General features: G+C 43.8%; 1 protein-coding gene across 1 annotated transcript; it reads right to left on the bottom strand.

The window, feature by feature from the left end:
• Window positions 1-8,397: 8,397 nt before the first annotated feature.
• LOC109379758 (C-C motif chemokine 3-like) lies at window positions 8,398-10,260 on the bottom strand. Its single transcript, XM_019636629.1, has 3 exons — window positions 10,124-10,260; window positions 9,318-9,432; window positions 8,398-8,893 (listed from the first exon to the last, which is right to left on the bottom strand). The coding sequence occupies exons 1-3, from the start codon at window positions 10,194-10,196 to the stop codon at window positions 8,794-8,796; spliced, it is 288 nt and encodes a 95-aa protein (XP_019492174.1). The 5' UTR covers window positions 10,197-10,260; the 3' UTR covers window positions 8,398-8,793.
• Window positions 10,261-17,329: the final 7,069 nt, after the last annotated feature.

Genomic DNA, 17,329 nt, shown 5'->3' with positions numbered 1-17,329 from the left:
CCTACACACTGAGTATGTGTTAACCACTGTGTGATTGGAGGGGCTATGGAGGGGCGTCCAAGCAGCCTGATTTATTTTTATTTATTTATTTTTACTCCATGTATTTATTTTTATTTATTATTTTTTTAAATTAAAGTTTATTGGGGTGACAATGGTTAGTCAAGCTACATACGTTTCAAATGTACAATGCTGTAACGCATCATCTATATATCACATCGTGTGCTCACCACCCAGAGTCAGTTCTCCTTTCATCACCATGTATTTGATCCCCTTTACCCTCTTCTACCACCCCCCTCCCGCCTTACCTTCTGGTAACCACTAAACTATGGTCTGTGTCTATCAGTTTTTGTTTCTTTGTATGTTTGTCTTGTTCCTTTCTTGCTTTCAGTTTTGTATCCCACATATCAGTTGTTCAGGGTGTGTCAAAGGGGAGGATCTCAGCCAGCTCCTAGATTCAGCCTGATTGGAAGCCAAACCTTCAGATAGCAGCTTTTAAATGACGCAAATATATACAGTCCAGTGGGACCTCAAATGTAAGCACTACTGGCCACCAGACCAGGTGATCTGGAGGTATCCCAGGGAGTGATAGTCACAAAAATTGGGGTTCCAGATGAGTGTATAAGCTCCTTCCTGGGAGATAATCAGCAAGATGTAGCGAGGTAGAGGGAGAGTGCAAAGATGGTGTCCCCTGACCTACATTTCCTGAGAGTATCTGTAGCCTGTAGATGTGTGCCACACCTAAAGCCTACCCCTCAGGCTAAAACATCATGGCAAGCAAATAGGCCTCTTTCGCAGACAGACTGGGTGTATTTCAGTCTGCTGTTTGTGCAGTGCCCTGGGAGTGGTAGTCTGCTCTCCCCATTGTGACAGCCCCTTATTGTTACAGTCCCATGGGACCCAGGAACTCAAGCCCCGCCTCCCCCGGCCACTAGAGCCAGGTGTTCAAGGGACAGCCCCTGGGTGGCCGTCACAAAACCCCTGGGCACCACACGTTTGTAAAAGCACTCCTCTGGGAGATACTGGTGCTGTGGAGTGTGGCAGAGGGAGGGTATAAAGATGACACCCTCTGAGGGGAAAAGAAAGGTAGCTCCTGTTGGCTTTAGCAAGGCAGAGGGAGAGCGCAAAGATGGTGCCCGCCGGTTGGAGGGTAAAGATAGCACATGCTGAGAAAAAAAAAAAGTCTAGGGCCAGCTGAGAGGTGCAATGGTTAAGAACTGGCTTGGGATGCCAGAGGGCCCCGGTTCGGATCCCACATATGAGGGCCAGTGACACTGCCCTCCACAGCTAAGATGCTGAACAACAGCTCAACCTGGAGCTGGGCTGCTGTGAGTCGCCGGCGACAGTGTAGGCTGCAGCCCCTGTGGCAGTGGGTTGCCATGGGCTACCGTGTGTAGCCAGCAGCCAGCGTGAGCGGCCAGCAGCCGCAGTGAGCGGCCGTCCAGAAGCCGGCGACTGATGTGCCTCGCCCAGGAAGAGCGCAATGATGGTGCCAACTTGGGCCAGTGAAGCAACGTCCTTCACAACTAGACAAAATGACAGCAACTTGTCTGTTCCCCCTCTCCAATTCCCCAGCACTGTTCCCATCTCCCAATTCCCCAATTTAAAAACAAAAACAAAAACAACAGAGAAAAAAAACCAAAAAACAAAAATACCCCTGCCAGTTTTAGTAAGGCAGAGGGAGTACCCCAGCAGGGCCAGCTCCTCAGGCCAGTGCTCTAAGATTAGCAGATGAATCCGTTTGGTGTAAATTCTGGGCTCTTCTGCGCTGGGCTCTGGGGTAAGTGAGTCTACGTGCTTTCCAGTTCCTTACAGGCTTTCGGGTCTCTTGGATGCAGCCCGTTGGTTTCAAAGCCAGATGTTTGGGGAGCTTGTCTCTCAGGTGCAGGTCTTAAGAGTTGGATGCCTGATGTGGGACACGAACCCTTCGCGCCTCAGGGAGAAGCTCTGGGTTTGTGAGCTCCCTCCCGATTGTGGAACTGCGTCTCTGCCTCTCCTCCCCTCCTCGGGGTGGCTCTTTCTTGTTTGCTGATGTGAAGCAATGCTCAGCTAGTTTTCAGGCCTTCTTCAGAGGAAATGGTTCCATAGTAGCTGTAGATCGGTGCGTCTGCAGGAGGAGGTAAGTTCAGGCTCTTTTTATGTCAGCATCTTGGACCGCTTCCTCTCTTATTTTTGCTCTCATCTTAGTTTTGGTCTCTATCTCCTTCTGCAGGGAATGCAGCTAATTGAACCGTCTGCCTCTTGTTCCAGTTTTATTTGGGACACTTAATCTGCTCTAAGAAGAGATATTTTTCCCGCAAGAGGCTGACTCCGAAAATCACCTATTAGGTGGCACTGAGGTGAGTTTATTGCTCAGCTGGTCCTTGGGAAGCAAGTCAGCCTGGGTTCTGTCTCTTGTTGAAAACCCACTCAACTTTTCCATTCCCAAAACAGGACAGGCCCCTCCCCTGCCTTCTAGGAATATAAGAGTAGAAAGCTAAAACTCCTTTGGAAAGAAAAGCCCCTGAACATATAGCCTCGGGAATTTTGAAAACCCCTCGGGAAGTTCTTAATTTCACTTGATTGCCTCTGAACTTTGGTGATACGGCCTAACTTTAGCCAGAAAGTGGGGGACAACAGCAACTGGCAACAGGAGGCCACTCATGAGAGGAGGCCTGGGAACAGAGGGCCATGGTGAGGAGGACAATGAGGGCCGAAGACTCACTAAAGCCAGCCTCCTTCTGGGGGTCCAAGCTGTGTCCCCTACTCTTCATAGGTAAGCCGTGGACTCTGGGGAGATGAAAACAGGGTGATGATAAGGGAAAATTTTAAGCATAGTAGTGCCTGTTGACTTGTACATGCAAGAGGGGTCTTGGGTAACCACAGGGCTCATGGTATTTGTAAGACTAGTTCCAAGCTCTCATTTGACTGGGGCTGTTAATTGGGGAAGTGGTTTCCACAGCGAAAGGAGGTGAGATGTTGGTGTCACCTGGGACAACACTTAGCTGGTTTCTTCTCACTAGAGCCCTCTAGTCATAATTTCCTCCAGCAGAACAGAAACATCTCTGTTATTCCACAGCTCTTCTAACCGCACAGTTGTTGCATATGAAATGATGACATGAGTCCTGAGCAGCATGACCCAATTTAAACTACACCCAGGTGGAAAGAGCTGTAGGAGCAAAGCTTGGGATTCAGGAGCCATGAGAGCACAGGCAGCCTTTCAAACACCCAATCATTCAAGATTCATCAAGGACCCCCATATGCACAAAGCAAAGGCATAAAGATATGTTAGATATGGGTACTCAAGTGTATGAAGAACCTTGAGATGATCTTAGCCTTTGACCAAGATAATCCATGTTTAGGAATCTATTTCCTATGTAAGTAACTTTAAATATGGAAAAAATATTTAGGCATAAGAATATTTGGTCCCTTGCACATTGATAGCAATTTAAAACAAGATTCAACTTAAATCATCTACAATATGGAAATGGTGAAGAAAATTATGGCATCTTCACTGGGTTGGCTATTAGGGAGCCTTTACAAATAATGCAATGACATGGGAAATGCTTATGTTATAATGATAAGTTTTAAAAAACCCAAGATGCAAACTGGCTTATTTTAATCAGGAGCCACCTGGTGTCCACAGATGTGGTCAATTCCATATAATATTTTTTGTGGATGCTGTTCCCAGGAAAGAATGAAAATAGAAGCAACAAGTATGAGGTGTCCCCTGTCATCTACCTCTTTGGCCTTCTAATATTAAAGGTCTCCTCTCTCTTCCTCAATACTGGCACTATCAGTAACGATGACTCATTAGTCTGAGAGTGCTTTCATTTTCCCTGTCCCCTGTCTTCTGCTGATATGAAGCAAGGTGGACTTGTGGCAGGCCCAGTTCTACCCTACTGAGTGTGCCCTGGAGCAGACATGTAGTTTCATTTTCTGGTGGTTACTTTGGCACCATGAGGAGCTTAATGTTGTTGTTTTTTTAACCTCAGATTTAGGCAGTAGTCATTTGTAGGGCAACAGGAAATAGACAAGTCAGCGCCTTTTTAAAAATAAAGTAATTCAGGAAAGTGGAAGATTGTTTCTAATCTAGAGAGCAAGGGAGAAGAAATGTCCATCGCATACCAAGTGTTAGTGTTCTTATATCAAGAAAAAAAATCCACATGAAAAAGACAAACACTTATAATGAAAACATGTTTTTCCTGACCAGCATCTATTCTACATCCTCCCTGATATCAGAAACCCATAGTTCCTTTGGGAAGCCACTCTTCCCCGTGATTCTCAGACTTTAAGTTTATGTGAAATTCATCCAACCCACAATCCAGGAATGTGCCTTAATTAGCTTAAGCATATTAATGAAACAGCAATTGCATATCCCCATAGCACAGCAATTGGTTAGGAATTGGGTTTCTGACATAAGTCTGTCAAATCCAAAAGAACCTAGTGATTTTTTCTCAATGGGGACACAGCCTCTCTCTCCCCTGAAGAAAATGAACAAGGACTTTCTGGAAGGTACTGGCAGCCATCCTGCGACTCCCACCCTGGGAGGGGGATCAGAAAGAGAAGATACTAGGACATGAGGGGTGTCACAGGGCTGCCTGCCTCGTCCAGCCTTGCCAGGAGTCAGAGCCACCATGTACCCTTCCGTCTAGGGGTGACAAGTTTCATTTATTCAAGCCTCTTTGAGTTAGGTTTGTTTGTTTGCTTGTTTTCCTCCTTGAAACTTCCAGCATCCTGAGAAATACAGAGTCCTGTATCTGTGCAGAAATCCAGGGTCTGGTAAAAGTAACAGCCTCTGGGCCGGCCAAGTGGCTCAGTTGGTTAAGAGCTCGCTCAAGAGTTTGAGCTCTGAGCAAGAGGTTCGAGTCCCAGCCCGAGCTGAGCGGCTGCTGAGCTGCCAACGGGTGGCAGGATGGCTCAGCTTAAAAAAAAAAAAAAAAAAAAAAAAAGTAACAGCCTCTGACTGAAGTGGGATTGGCTGAACTGAAAAAGTAGGAGGAATCTGGTGAGGACCTTGTTAAATGGAAGTGGTTTTTAAAGTTTGGCGTGGGTGGGAATCACCTGGAGGCTTGTTAAAACACACATGACTCTGCCACACCTTCTAACGAGGGGAGGAGGGCTTGTAATTTGCATTCTTCAATAAGTTCCCAGGTGTTGCTCGTGCTGTGGTCTGGGCACCACCTTTTGAGAACTGCTCTTACCTGGTATTGCCACTGTTGGATGAACTGCGTGCGGTCGGTCGGGTGTCAGTGCTAAAGTCCTGTGCCAAATACTAAGGTTGCAACATTAAGGAATTTGATAGGTAAGATTCAGAATATTGGAATATAATAGCTACTTCTTGCATCCAGGAGTAAGGTCCTTAAGAAAGAGTTTAGACTACCTTGAAATGGGCTCACCTGAAAGCAGAAAAGGAAAAAAAATATCGGCTTTGCTAAGAAAAGCCTTTCCAACTTGTCGACTGTCACCAGCAATCTGGAATATAGAAGGGCTGCAAATGCAGAAATTTTTACTCCAAGCTAAAGTTAGTGTGAACAGAGGCAGGAAGGTGTGAGACTTAATAGGAGAGAAACCTGGGGTCTAACTGTGGCCCTAACCCCCTTCCCCCCCCCCCACCGCCCCGGGAAATATTTGTCTTTCTTATGTAAAGTAGAGGTGATGGGAAGATATGGCATATCAAATATTTATCATTTCCCCACATTGTCTCACCTCTGCAGCAGCCAAGATGGAGGCAGAGGTCTCTCACCAGAGGGCTAGGAGGTGGGGTGTAGGGGTGACTGTAGCATTGAGACCTGTACTGGGAAGCACACATTCCCAGCCCCAGTTAAAATGCAAGATATAGGGCTGGACAACTGCTCTGCTTCTGGTTATCTAGCTCATGGCATTGATCAGAAGCAAAAGATTAGACGCCTACGATTCTTAGAAGGCTTCTCATTGCCAAAGAAACCACAAGACCAGCCCCAAATGGCCATTGATTGCTCAACACCTAAGGCAAACACCAGGCTCCGAGTTTATCTGGACAGGAGGTAGGCAGCCCCTGGAAAAGGGCTCTCCCCAGCATACACATGTGTCCATAGAGGACAGTCTCCAGGGAGGTCAACCGGGGAGGCTGACCAAGGATCTCAGTCACGTCTCAGACTCTGAAAGGCCCTATAAACTGGTCAACAATGCAACCCCATTCTCCCTTTTCTCTCACAGGGGTCTTTGTGCTATTGCTCTGTTCACAACACTTATATTTAGGGAGTTGAGCTGGTTAAGCTTCTCGTGTGGCTTTGGGTTGCTGGACCTTGGGAAACAGTTCAGTGTAAATGAGCAGATTTTGTTTTTCCTAAGATGCTGGAAGCCAACAGAGAAGACATGGGGACACCCTCACTGCTGCTTTGAAGACAAATGCTATTCCTCTTGTTCTCCTGACAGTGCCTTCACTTATCACAGGTGTGGATGGTAATGGTGATAGAGAATGGGGCTCTCCTAATGGAAGGGAATTACAAAATGTTGCTGGTGGGGAGCTTCGTGTGTGCGTGTTTGAGCTAACAATAGCCTTGGGCAAAAGGACTTGTTCGTTACATTGCTCTCGTGATATAAAAGCCATTATGGCCTCAGGACTGTTATGACTGGCCAAGCTGAACTCTGTCTTCTTTGTGTCAACTCAGAATCCCAATCGGAAAATGGTCCCGCCTGGTAGAATATCACCCATCAAAAGGTAAGGTAAGATGAAACCAGAGAGGTAAAGCAATACATACTCACTGAAAAAAAAAGTCAAATACAAAAGGAGAGCAGGAAATAAAAAGGATAAGAACTCATTAAAAAAATATATTAATCCCATTTACTCTAAGAAACCACAGTTAGCTATTTGATATGTATCTTTCCAAATATTTACCTTTGCAAATATATATGTGTATGTGGCTTTAAAAAATAAACAAAAATAATATTTTATGCATATAGTTCTTTAGCATACATGTAGAGTATATATGCATATACTCTACTATACTATATATACTATACATATGCATATGAACCTTTTGCACATAATATGCACATTTCCACAGACACAGATGGGTGTTATCCTTTTTACTGATTGCGGGATATTCCATTGGTGGGCATCTCAATCCTCTACGATTTAATCTTTTATTGATGGTCGTTACCATTTGTTTGCCTTTTAAAAAATCATGCTGCGAAGACTATCCTTGTGCCTATGTATTCCTGTCCTTTGGCAGGGTTGCTACAAAATAGATTCCTAGAAATGGAGTCAGGGCAAATGCTATCGAGGCCAAATCGTATCTGGGCATCTTAATGTTTGCTTACTAGGAGTGCTTAATTGTACTCTAAGGAGTTTGATTACTACAATTTTCAACTAATTTTGGATATGTAAAAATGAGATTATTTTAACCAAAATGAAATGATCATGGCTCATAAAAAGTTATGCATGTTTGGTTTTCACACAAGGGTCTTGCATTTCTCCTTCTTTGGCAAGCAGGACTCTAGCTCAGTGGACATTTCTTGTAGTTAAGCTATAACACAGGCAATCTAGCTAATAAATAACTCAGCTTTTTCCGTAAACCTGTAAATAGAATCCTTTGCCATGGGTAGGCTGGTTGTCTTTCCCTGTAACATTAGCCATTTATTTTGTGGCACATGGATTCAAGGAACATAATGTATGATATACCTGTTGCCATATGCAGATATACACCACATTTGGAAAAGAATGGTAAGTCCTATTGACTATTTCAGTAGTTCTTAGTTAACATGCATATGGAAAACCTGATAAGCTTGGTACAAATATCAATTTCTGGTTCACATCTAAAAATTCTGATCATTGCTTGTGATTTGTGTACAGGTGGAATGCATTTTGGAAAATGACTTGGCTAGTGGTTAAGAGCATAATGTATAGTTATATCAAAGTCTTGAACTCAGTTGTTATCATTTACTTGCTGTGTGATCTTGGCTAAGTTGCTTAACCTCTCTGAGCCCCAGCACCAGTTTACTCTTCTGTCAAATGAGGATATTAATAGTACTTAAGCTATACTGTTTCATTGTGAGGATCAAGTGGCCACTGCGTAGAAAGCACTCAGCCTAGAGTAAGTCTCAATATGTTAGTAACTGTTATTAAGAAAGCTTGATTTATCATAAATATATATACTATGAATATGGTTCTTAATGTCCATTCGAGTAGTGAATTTTCCTAGAGTGTGTACATTACAATTTGATTAAAAACATTCATACTTTCAATGTTCCAGAAATGTGGCTCCAGTGTAAAGCACAGTATCTCTGTGGTGGCCCCCCTCCCATCTCTCCCAGTTTCTCTCCTTTTCACACCTTCTCATTCTTTGCCTATAATTCTTTTCAACCAGTGATTCTGACTTGCCAGATAAACAAAACCAAACTCAATGCCAGTTTACTTTTTTAAAACAGCATCTTTATTATTTCTCTGGGCTGAACACAGCACCGAACAACAACATTTAATACACATTTGTCAGCCTGGCGGTGTTGACATCACCTCTGACTAGAACAAGCTTATGACAGTCATTCAATTGTCACCAACCACAGTGCAAGTGAAGGAGGAGGGGAGAGGTGGTGAAAAAGGTATCCTGAAACCTCTTGGAGCAAACAGCCCCCAATACATTGTGACATTCAAAATAAATTACAAAAATTAAATAGTATAAATAAATTAAATTTTAAGTTAGGGAGAATTCCAGAGCAAGGGCGTTTGGCAGCAAATCTACTGGAGAGGTAGCTGTGGAGGTTACAGGGGTGTTTCCGAGACTCAGGCCCCTGTTCTGCATTGGCCCACCGAGGTCACTGGGTCCCTCAAAGCTTCTAGGCCACTGAGGGCTTCAGCTCCAGGTCAGTGACATATTCCTGGACCCAGGCCTCACTGGGGTTGGCACAGACCTGCCGGTGTTTTTTGGTTAGGAAGCTGTGGAGAAGATAGGAGGATTACACACTGAGGAATACAGCAGGGGAACCCGGGGCCCTCCATGACCCCCGCATCCTTCTCTGCCCCAGACATCTCAGGGTCTGCCCACTCTCTCAGGGGCCCTCTGCCTATCTCAGTGCTAAGAGCTGCTCTCACTGACTCAGGGGGCCCCTCAGAGGACCCTGCTGCCATCTTCTCCTTCCCCTCCCTTCCCTCTGGGCTGGGCCAGCCCTCCTTGACTCTGCAAGCCCCTGGCCAGATTAGGTCACACCTTAGAGACCTGGGTCCTGCATACTTGATAGGATGTCCTGGAGGAGGGGGCCTTCCCAGGATCGCACCTGTGGCCTGTCTGTGCCCTTGGGCACTGCCTCCACTTCACACCGTCTCTATCTCCCCAGAGGTGCTGGGGAAGACTGACACTTACATGACAGCGGGCTTGGAGCACATGCTGCTGGTCTCAAAATAGTCCACTATGAATTTGCGTGGAAGCTGCCGGTTGATATAGGTGAAGCAGCAGGAGGTCGGGATGTCAGCGCTAACTGTAGAGGAAGGGACAGAATGAGCCTGAGTCAAGAAGAAAAGATGAGATCTGAGATCTAGTCCCTGAGAGAGAGAGAGAGAGAGAGAGGATGACATGGAGGAGACAGCCTTGCTCAGGGTGTGGGCTGAGAGACAAGGTCACTAGATGTCACTGGGCATTTTTTGCCTAGAAATATCCCTATCACTGTCCTTGTGTCTATGTCCTTCTTTCTCATTGATTCTTCATTGTGGGTGCTGTCTTTCCCTTCGTGAGCCAGACATCCAAACAGACTGTTCTCTTATCTCGTCTCCCTTCAGGAAATTTTGTCTGGTTCAAGAAGCCATACCCCAGCAAAAAAGAAACTTTGGCCATCTCTCCTAACACATCCAATGGACAGCACTCTTGGGGTGACCTAGGGTGAGTTAGTGGAAGAATGACACCAGTGGGAGGTAACTAGACTTGGATTCTGCCTCTTGCAAACTTATTTCCTTAGGTCCCTGTTTTGCCACCTGTAAAATGGAACTGATAATCCCCTATTCTACCCAGATATGGGGAGTAGGCTAGCTAAGAACCCTTTATAAGAAAAAAGCAAAGTTGGTATGTAACCCTTTAAGAAGGTCTAGTTTGTCTTGGCGGTTCTCAAGACCACAAGTAAAGATAGATGTGGTCTGAGCGTGGCCAGAGAGTGGGGACACCCAGAGCAGACTTACATGGTGTAGAGAAGACCTGGCTGCAGAGGGCCATGGTGCAGAGGACGGCAAGGGCAACCCCGGGAACCTTCATGATGCTGAGCACGTGGCGGGTGGGCTCGAGTAGCAGGAGAGCAGAGATGGGAGTGGGCACTCACTGCTGGCTGTGTCCTTCTGGAGCACAAAGCCATCTCCTCTGCTCTTTATAGGCAGCCCTATGGATGGGGAAATGGAATCTGGGGGTGAGGAGGGAAATTTTTAAACATAGCAGTGTTGTCACGCTGAGCGTTGCACAACTCAGGGTCCCAAGAGACCACAGTTCAGGATATCCAAGAATAGCTTCTCTGAGCTATAAGTTTCAGCCCGCAACTCATGAGTTGTTCTGGTTTCTTGTGAGGCAATTGTTTCCCCCAAGAGCAGGAGGAGAGAAGAGTGTGGTTGACCCAGGCCTATTCTTAGCTGGTCCCTTTCCATAGAAGCTGATTGGTACCTGAACTCTCCAGCCCTGCCCTTTCCACAGAGCTGGAACTTCTGTGCTTCCTCGGCTGTAACCACACAGATGGGGTAGATGAGATGATGCCGTGGAAGGTGCCACAGCCTTTCTTAAAGGCAAGACACTGAATTAAAGAATCTCCGCTAGAGGACTAGAAAGCATGAGTCACGTTTCTGTCATTTATCCATTCATCAAGTAGTCATTGAGTGACAAGGGTCACTGGGTTAAACACAAGTTGAAGGTCATAAAGAGGAATTAGATGTGGGTGTTAATATGTCAGGAGCCTAAAAATATTTATACACGTTAACCTAAAAGGACACATTTCTAGGAAAGAGTTCTAAAGGAACAAACCTAAATATGGAGGCATCTTCAAACATAAAGACATCTGACCCAGCACCATTTGTAGCTCTAAAATTAGGAAACCTAAATTTTCATCTATCAGGGAATGATAAAGTAAATTATGGTATGTCCACTGGCTTGTTTATTATTAGGCCCCTAAACTGAAGTAGCATAAATATAATAACATCAGTTATAAAGATGAAAAACTGTACAAATTGTACAAGATGAAGAATTGTACAAATATATATGTGTGCACACATATTATATATATATATGTATATACATATATAATTTATATGTATATAAGTGCTATGCCTAAAAAAAAAAGCATTGGCAATAAATGCAATAAATAAAAAAAGCATCAACAGTACTTGCATATGTGTGTTAGGTCTATGCATGATTAATTTTCTTGTTTTCCACTTTTTCTGGAATTTTCTCATTTTTTTAAAGTGAGAGTGTATAACCTTTCTTGTCAGCCCACAAATTTACAAACACATTTTGTTTTGAAACATTTACAACAACACTGGTTGGAAAGCAGGTTGTTGTCAATTGTTTAATTTTGATGTGCAAGACATTTTTGAGAAATATATTAAAGTTTCTGTCCAATGCTCTTTGCTAAAATGAAGTCTTGATTTCCATTTTTCTGAACTGTTTTAAGGACCCTGTATGATATTTACATAAATATGCCAAATTCAAAGCAGTTTTCTCTTCCTACTCTTTTCAATTCATAATTTCAGTGGTATGAAAGGATCTACTTTCTCAGATCCATATGTTTTTTTTTCTTTTTCATTCTTTATTATTTTATTGTTACATAATTAATAAGCATAAATCACATTTTGTAATGCGAAGTAGATTTAGTTTTTTTTAACGGTCTTTGTCCTCTAGGTGGTCCTGGTCTAGTAGAGGCAGGTAAAGTGTATAAATAGGTAACCACGCCACTTAGCAGAAAGCACCAAGGTTTCAGGGGAAAAATAAATGAAAGCTCAGAACGACAGGAGGAGGGAGCAATGACCTCCCTCAGGAGGGAGGGGAAGGCTTCTTGGAAGAGATGGCGTTTTGGTTGGGCCTTAGAAGTTACACAGGATTTGAACATACACAGATGGGGTGGTAGTGGAGTTCCAGCGGATGCAGTCATAGGTGTGAAATTGCTGGCTCCGGAGGAGGAGTGAGCTGCTCAGTGCAGCGGCAGCGTGGTGGAGCAAATATGGATGGGGAAGCCAAACTGTGGCCAATCCAAGAGGGCTTTGAATTTTCCCCAAATGGATGAAAACAATGGAGGAAACAAGACATAAGCAAAGTGGGACCACACGTTTGGAATCCTCTTTTCTGGTGTCTTTCGAGTGACTTCTCTTAAAACACATGGGCTGTGTTTCTGCCCCACCTTTATGATTGCTAATGCTGGTTGTGAGGGAGGCAAAGCAAAGACAAGATCAGGGGCAACAGCAGGTTTCTCTGAGGCTTTAGCATCCAGGTGTCTTGCTTTGTTACTGTCAATTCCAAAAAAGGAATCACTTGTTTCAATGGAAAGTCTAGATCACCATCAGCGCCTCACCCTCACCCCACCTCCTCTGCTCCAGCCCTCAGTTGATACCCTGAATTGCAATCCCTTGTTTACTTCTTGCGGGGAACCCCTATCATACTCGTGATTCAGTTTCTGAGAGCTGGCTTCTATGAGTTGGGGAGGGCCAGAAGAAGGAAATGGAAACTGCTGAAGCAATCACTTTTCGAAAATGGACCTTATTATCTACCTCCATGATTACAGCACTTACCACATTGTGTTATAATGAGTTATATATGTAATTTTCTCTTCAAAAAATTTAGACCATGTCCTAATGACTTTCAGCCAAATTCATATCATGTCTTGTTGGTGGGTTTAAACCAAATCCTAACAACTGATGATTATAACAACATGAATTTTCTGAAATAGTCTCTATTTCTTTTATTTTTGCTCTTTAAAAAAATTTTTTTTTAATTGGGGAATTGGGGGAGGGGAACAGACAAGTTGCTGTCCTTTTGTTCTTCAGTCTAGTTGTGGAGGACGTCGCTTCACTGGCCCNGCCTTGAGGTTATCAGTGAACTCTCTGCTCTCTGATCCTTCTTGCCTCAGGGGAATAATCCCTCCCTTGCTCAGGGTTGTGGTAGGGTTTGATGTTATGTGTATCAGGGAGCTCGTCCAGTGCCTGGCACAGAGCAAATGTTCAGTAAGTCAAACATTATTGTCCTGCTGGGTCCTTCTGCACATGCAATGCTGGACTCTTAAGCCCAAGGACACATACAAGACCCCACAGTCACTCAGCCCAGCAGAAGGAGGCCCAGCAATGGGACATGGAGTCCCGGTTCCTCCTTCCATCTTGAGACCAGGCTTTTGGTAACTCTGGAAAGATGACATGAAGTCTCTAGCTTCTGGAGGTGCCAGCCACCAAGAGCAACATGGTTGTCATCAACAAGCCCCTTGTAGCAGGTGTGAATGTTTCATCCTTCCTCTCGGGTTGACAATTGTTTTCTCGGTCTCGGTCTCGATCATGGTCACTCCCCTTGGTGTACCACTTCCCTCTGTGGCGCAACTCATTTCTCTACCTCCTCTTTTTCCACCACGATGACATCGTCCGCAGAAGAGAAGCTGTGCAGAGCTCCTACTCTCAGCTAGCTTCACTTTCCTCATTGGCACCATGACATCATCTCTCCCGTGGAAATTCCACTTATCCTCCTGTGCCCCCACCTCTGGCCCAGTCCTCAGAGTTCCTATAAAGAAGCGATCCCAACTCAGTGTCAGCACAGAACACAGTCGGGTTCTGAAGCATCTTGGTTCTGTCGTCTGAACTGTGTGAAAGCTTCTCCTCTGCCGAGACCATGAAGCTCTGCATGACTGTCNCAGTGAAGCAATGTCCTCCACAACTAGACTGAAGAACAAAAGGACAGCAACTTGTCTGTTCCCCTTCCCCCAATTCCCCAATAAAAATCTTTAAAAAAATTTTTTTTACTTAGTAATTATACATGTAAGATTTTCTATCTCAGTTTTAAAACCAGGAAATGGCCTTTTGTCATATGTGTTTTTACTCAAAATGCAAAAAAAAACATACTTGTACGGAGAGTATGTGTTTACTATATATATGCTGAATGAATAATGTGAGAGAGCTTTATGATGGTTGAATTGGTTTTGAAAGGTTTTAGAAGTTTCCTAGGTGGTAAATTGCTGTTCCCAGGTGAAATGATTTGCACATGTAGATAGAATCTATCACACACATAACAATGGTCAGTTTTATGTTTCCCTGTGTGTATTATTTAGCTGTAGCTCTCCAATGACAACCACAATGCCTGACAAATAGTGGAGCTTAATAAATATTTAGTGAATGAATGAATAAATCACTGATTTGACTAGCAGTACGTGCTATGCCCAAGTCCCATTGAGCTGAAAGACTAACAGGAAGGTAAGGATCAGAAAGGCCATGGTGTCAAGGTCAAGATCTCTGGGGATCGATCACCAAAGATCTCTTAGGCGGTGGTGACAAAGTAGCCAGCAGTCAACATGGTGGATCCGTCAGCATAGAGGGGCTTGACTTGTGTCCTAGCTTTCTGGCTCATTCCAGCCTCATTGAGGCCACAGCTCCATCCAGCAGAGCGTCCCAGCCATGAGTACAGGGGATTCTGGATGAACAATTCATGTTCTGCAGCATCACTGCCTTGCCCTGCTCTGCTCGCGTCCTCATTGCTTCCCAAGTCCTGGCCCTGCTGGATTGGTTTCCTTTCAGTTTCTGTTTCCCGCAGTTCCAATTCCCCAGGCATCACTCTCAGTTCCCTCCTTTTGGCAACAGTGGCTCCATGGATGGGTTCACTGATGACGATGCCTTTGTTTGGCCAAGTCTCTGCCTCGTTTTTCAGGTGTGGCCCAGAGTCATGTTGCAGCAGGCTTGGCCCCACAGTTCATTAGGTAGAAATAATATCCTTGGGGCCCCTTTCTAGCATCCTAGGGAGACAATGTCTCCATGCAGCCCGTTCTTTGCTTTCCTACATTGAGTTTTTGTCATTCGCTGACCACTGTGTGTGTGTGCAGTAGATCAAGGCGTACATCTTGGAGTTGGATTAGATTCTTGTCCCTGTTCCTCTGCTCCTCCTGTATTGTCTATTCAGGAAAAAGCATCCCCTCCTACCCAGCTTCTAAGCCAGAAAGCTGCGAGTCACCCTTGGCTGTCCCTCCCCTTCACCTTCTACAGCTACAGTGGTCCCGCCTGATCCCTGGTTCCACTTCCTTGGTTTCAGTTACCTGAGATCAATTGTGGTGCAAAGATATTGAATGGAAAGTTCAGACATAAACAATACATAAGTCTTAAAATGTGCACCACCCTGCTCCATCTCACCCGGGAAGTGAGTTATATCTTGGTCCAGTGTACCCGGGCTGTATACACTACCTGCCAGTTAGTCACTTAGTAGCCATCTCAGTTATCAGATTGACTTGGTATCACAGTGCTTGTGTTCAAGTAGCACTTACTTTACTTAATGATGATGCCAAAGCTCAAGAGCAGTGATGCTGGAAACGAGGGCATGCCAAAGAGAAGCTGTGAAGTGCCTTCTTTAAGTGAAAAGGTATGTATGTAGTATAGCAAAATCATAGTCTATATGTGGTTCAGTGCTACCTGAGGTGTTAGGCATACACTGGGGGTCTTTAAATTTATTCCCTGGAGATAAGGGGCAGGGCGGTGGGGGCGGCTACTGTATTCAATCTATTGTATTTGGAAATGAATTGTACCTGCTTCTCACCATTCCCTTTGCCACTCTCTTAGGTCAGGCCCTCATCATTTCTTACCATGACAGCTGTTAGGGTTTCCTATCAGCTGGTTTTTCTTCCAGTTTGCGTCTCTTCAATCTGTTCCATCATCACACAGCATCCAAAGTGATTTTGCAAGGTGGTCTCTGTCTCTTTTTGTTGAAAATTCTTTGAATACCCTGCATTGTTTCCAGCATGAAATGGAAGTGTCTCCTGTGTGACATGGCCTCTGCTTCCCTCTTTGACCACATGTCTTGCTACCTTCCTACTTCCTGGAAACCAAGACTCAGCGCTCTGCACTACATGTAATTCCTTAAAAGTGCAGGTTTCCTCTCTGCTTTTCATGAATGAGGTGTCAACTTGCAAGGCACAATTTTCCCTTCTTGTAAATCATAGGGAAGAGTGAAATACTTGAAGCACTGGTACGCCCCCATACAGCTGCAGAGATTAAGATTTAGAACAAATACGGAAAACCAGTGCTTAATTCCCTTAGTTTTATAAGGAAAAGAGAAATCCATGGATTTTACTGTTCAAAGACATGCCAAATATAAAACCGAAAGACATTTTACATCATGATTTCAGACTTTGGCTGTTAAGATTTTAACATAAATTTCTAATAAGCACATGTTCCTTTTCTGATTTACTTACAGTCTGGAGCCAGTCCCTCTTGGTGTCACTTCCTTACCTACCATGTATTATCTGTGTGTTCTTCCATAGGTCAATTAATTCTCTGTGCTTCATTTTCCTCATATGTGAAAGGGGGTGATAGTAGTGCCTGCCTGAGAGGATTAAATACATTAGTATCTATAAAAGGATTAGAACATCATTGGCTCATAGTGCTATATGTCAGTTACTATTATCACTATTGCTGAAATATTTCAATTTACCTATTTTAAAATGTGGAGATCTCTTGGCCTTTGCCTGAATAACCACACCCTCACATTCTTTGCCTGGCTAATCATTCTTCAAGTCTCAGCTCAAGTTGTAATAGGGAAAAGTTAGAACAACCTGAGTGATATAGTTAAATATAAAATTTGATATAATAGTTTGGTATTTCCATGCAATGAAATAGCATGCACGCCAATTTTGAATAATTTTTGAGTTTTTAACTATGTGGAAGAATATAAAGTAACAATAATAAGATATATTATCACAAAGAGACTAAAGCATTGTCATCCCAATAAACTTTAATAGAAAAAAACCCCAAAAAACTCACAGACATACACAGCAGTTTAATGTTTATGAGAGGGTAAGAGGGTAGGCGGTTAGTAGAAGAGACTAAAGAGGGTTAAATATATTGTGATGGAAGGAGAACTGACTCTGGGTGGTGAGCATACAATGTGATATATAGATAATGTATTGTAGAATTGTACATTTGAAATCTATATAATTTTACTAACCATTCTCACTCCAATAAATTTAATAAATGAATATAAAAAAATTAAAACTTCCTATCCTCATAGAACTTACATTTTAGAAGAGGGTAATAAAAACAATAAAGAAGTAACACACACACACACACACACCTACACACAAACACACACACAGACACACACACACAAAGAAAGACTATTAAGTAACAATAGCGAAATGTAATACTAGGTACAGAATGTTGGTTAATGTTTATTTTCTT

This window comes from Hipposideros armiger, unplaced genomic scaffold (genome assembly GCF_001890085.2).
Source record: "Hipposideros armiger isolate ML-2016 unplaced genomic scaffold, ASM189008v1 scaffold_29, whole genome shotgun sequence".
NCBI classification, from domain to species: domain Eukaryota; kingdom Metazoa; phylum Chordata; class Mammalia; order Chiroptera; family Hipposideridae; genus Hipposideros; species Hipposideros armiger.
Note: the sequence above shows the minus strand (reverse complement) of the source record. Positions and strands in the feature narration are given on the sequence as shown.

Excerpts from the sequence above, each read along its gene's own strand:
- LOC109379758 (XM_019636629.1), bottom strand. The coding sequence starts at position 10,196 with ATGAAGGTTCCCGGGGTTGCCCTTGCCGTCCTCTGCACCATGGCCCTC. Across the intron at positions 9,433-10,123 it reads CCAGGTCTTCTCTACACCAT|TTAGCGCTGACATCCCGACC; the intron begins GTAAGTCTGCTC and ends CTTCCTCTACAG. Across the intron at positions 8,894-9,317 it reads TGCTCCAAGCCCGCTGTCAT|CTTCCTAACCAAAAAACACC; the intron begins GTAAGTGTCAGT and ends TCTTCTCCACAG.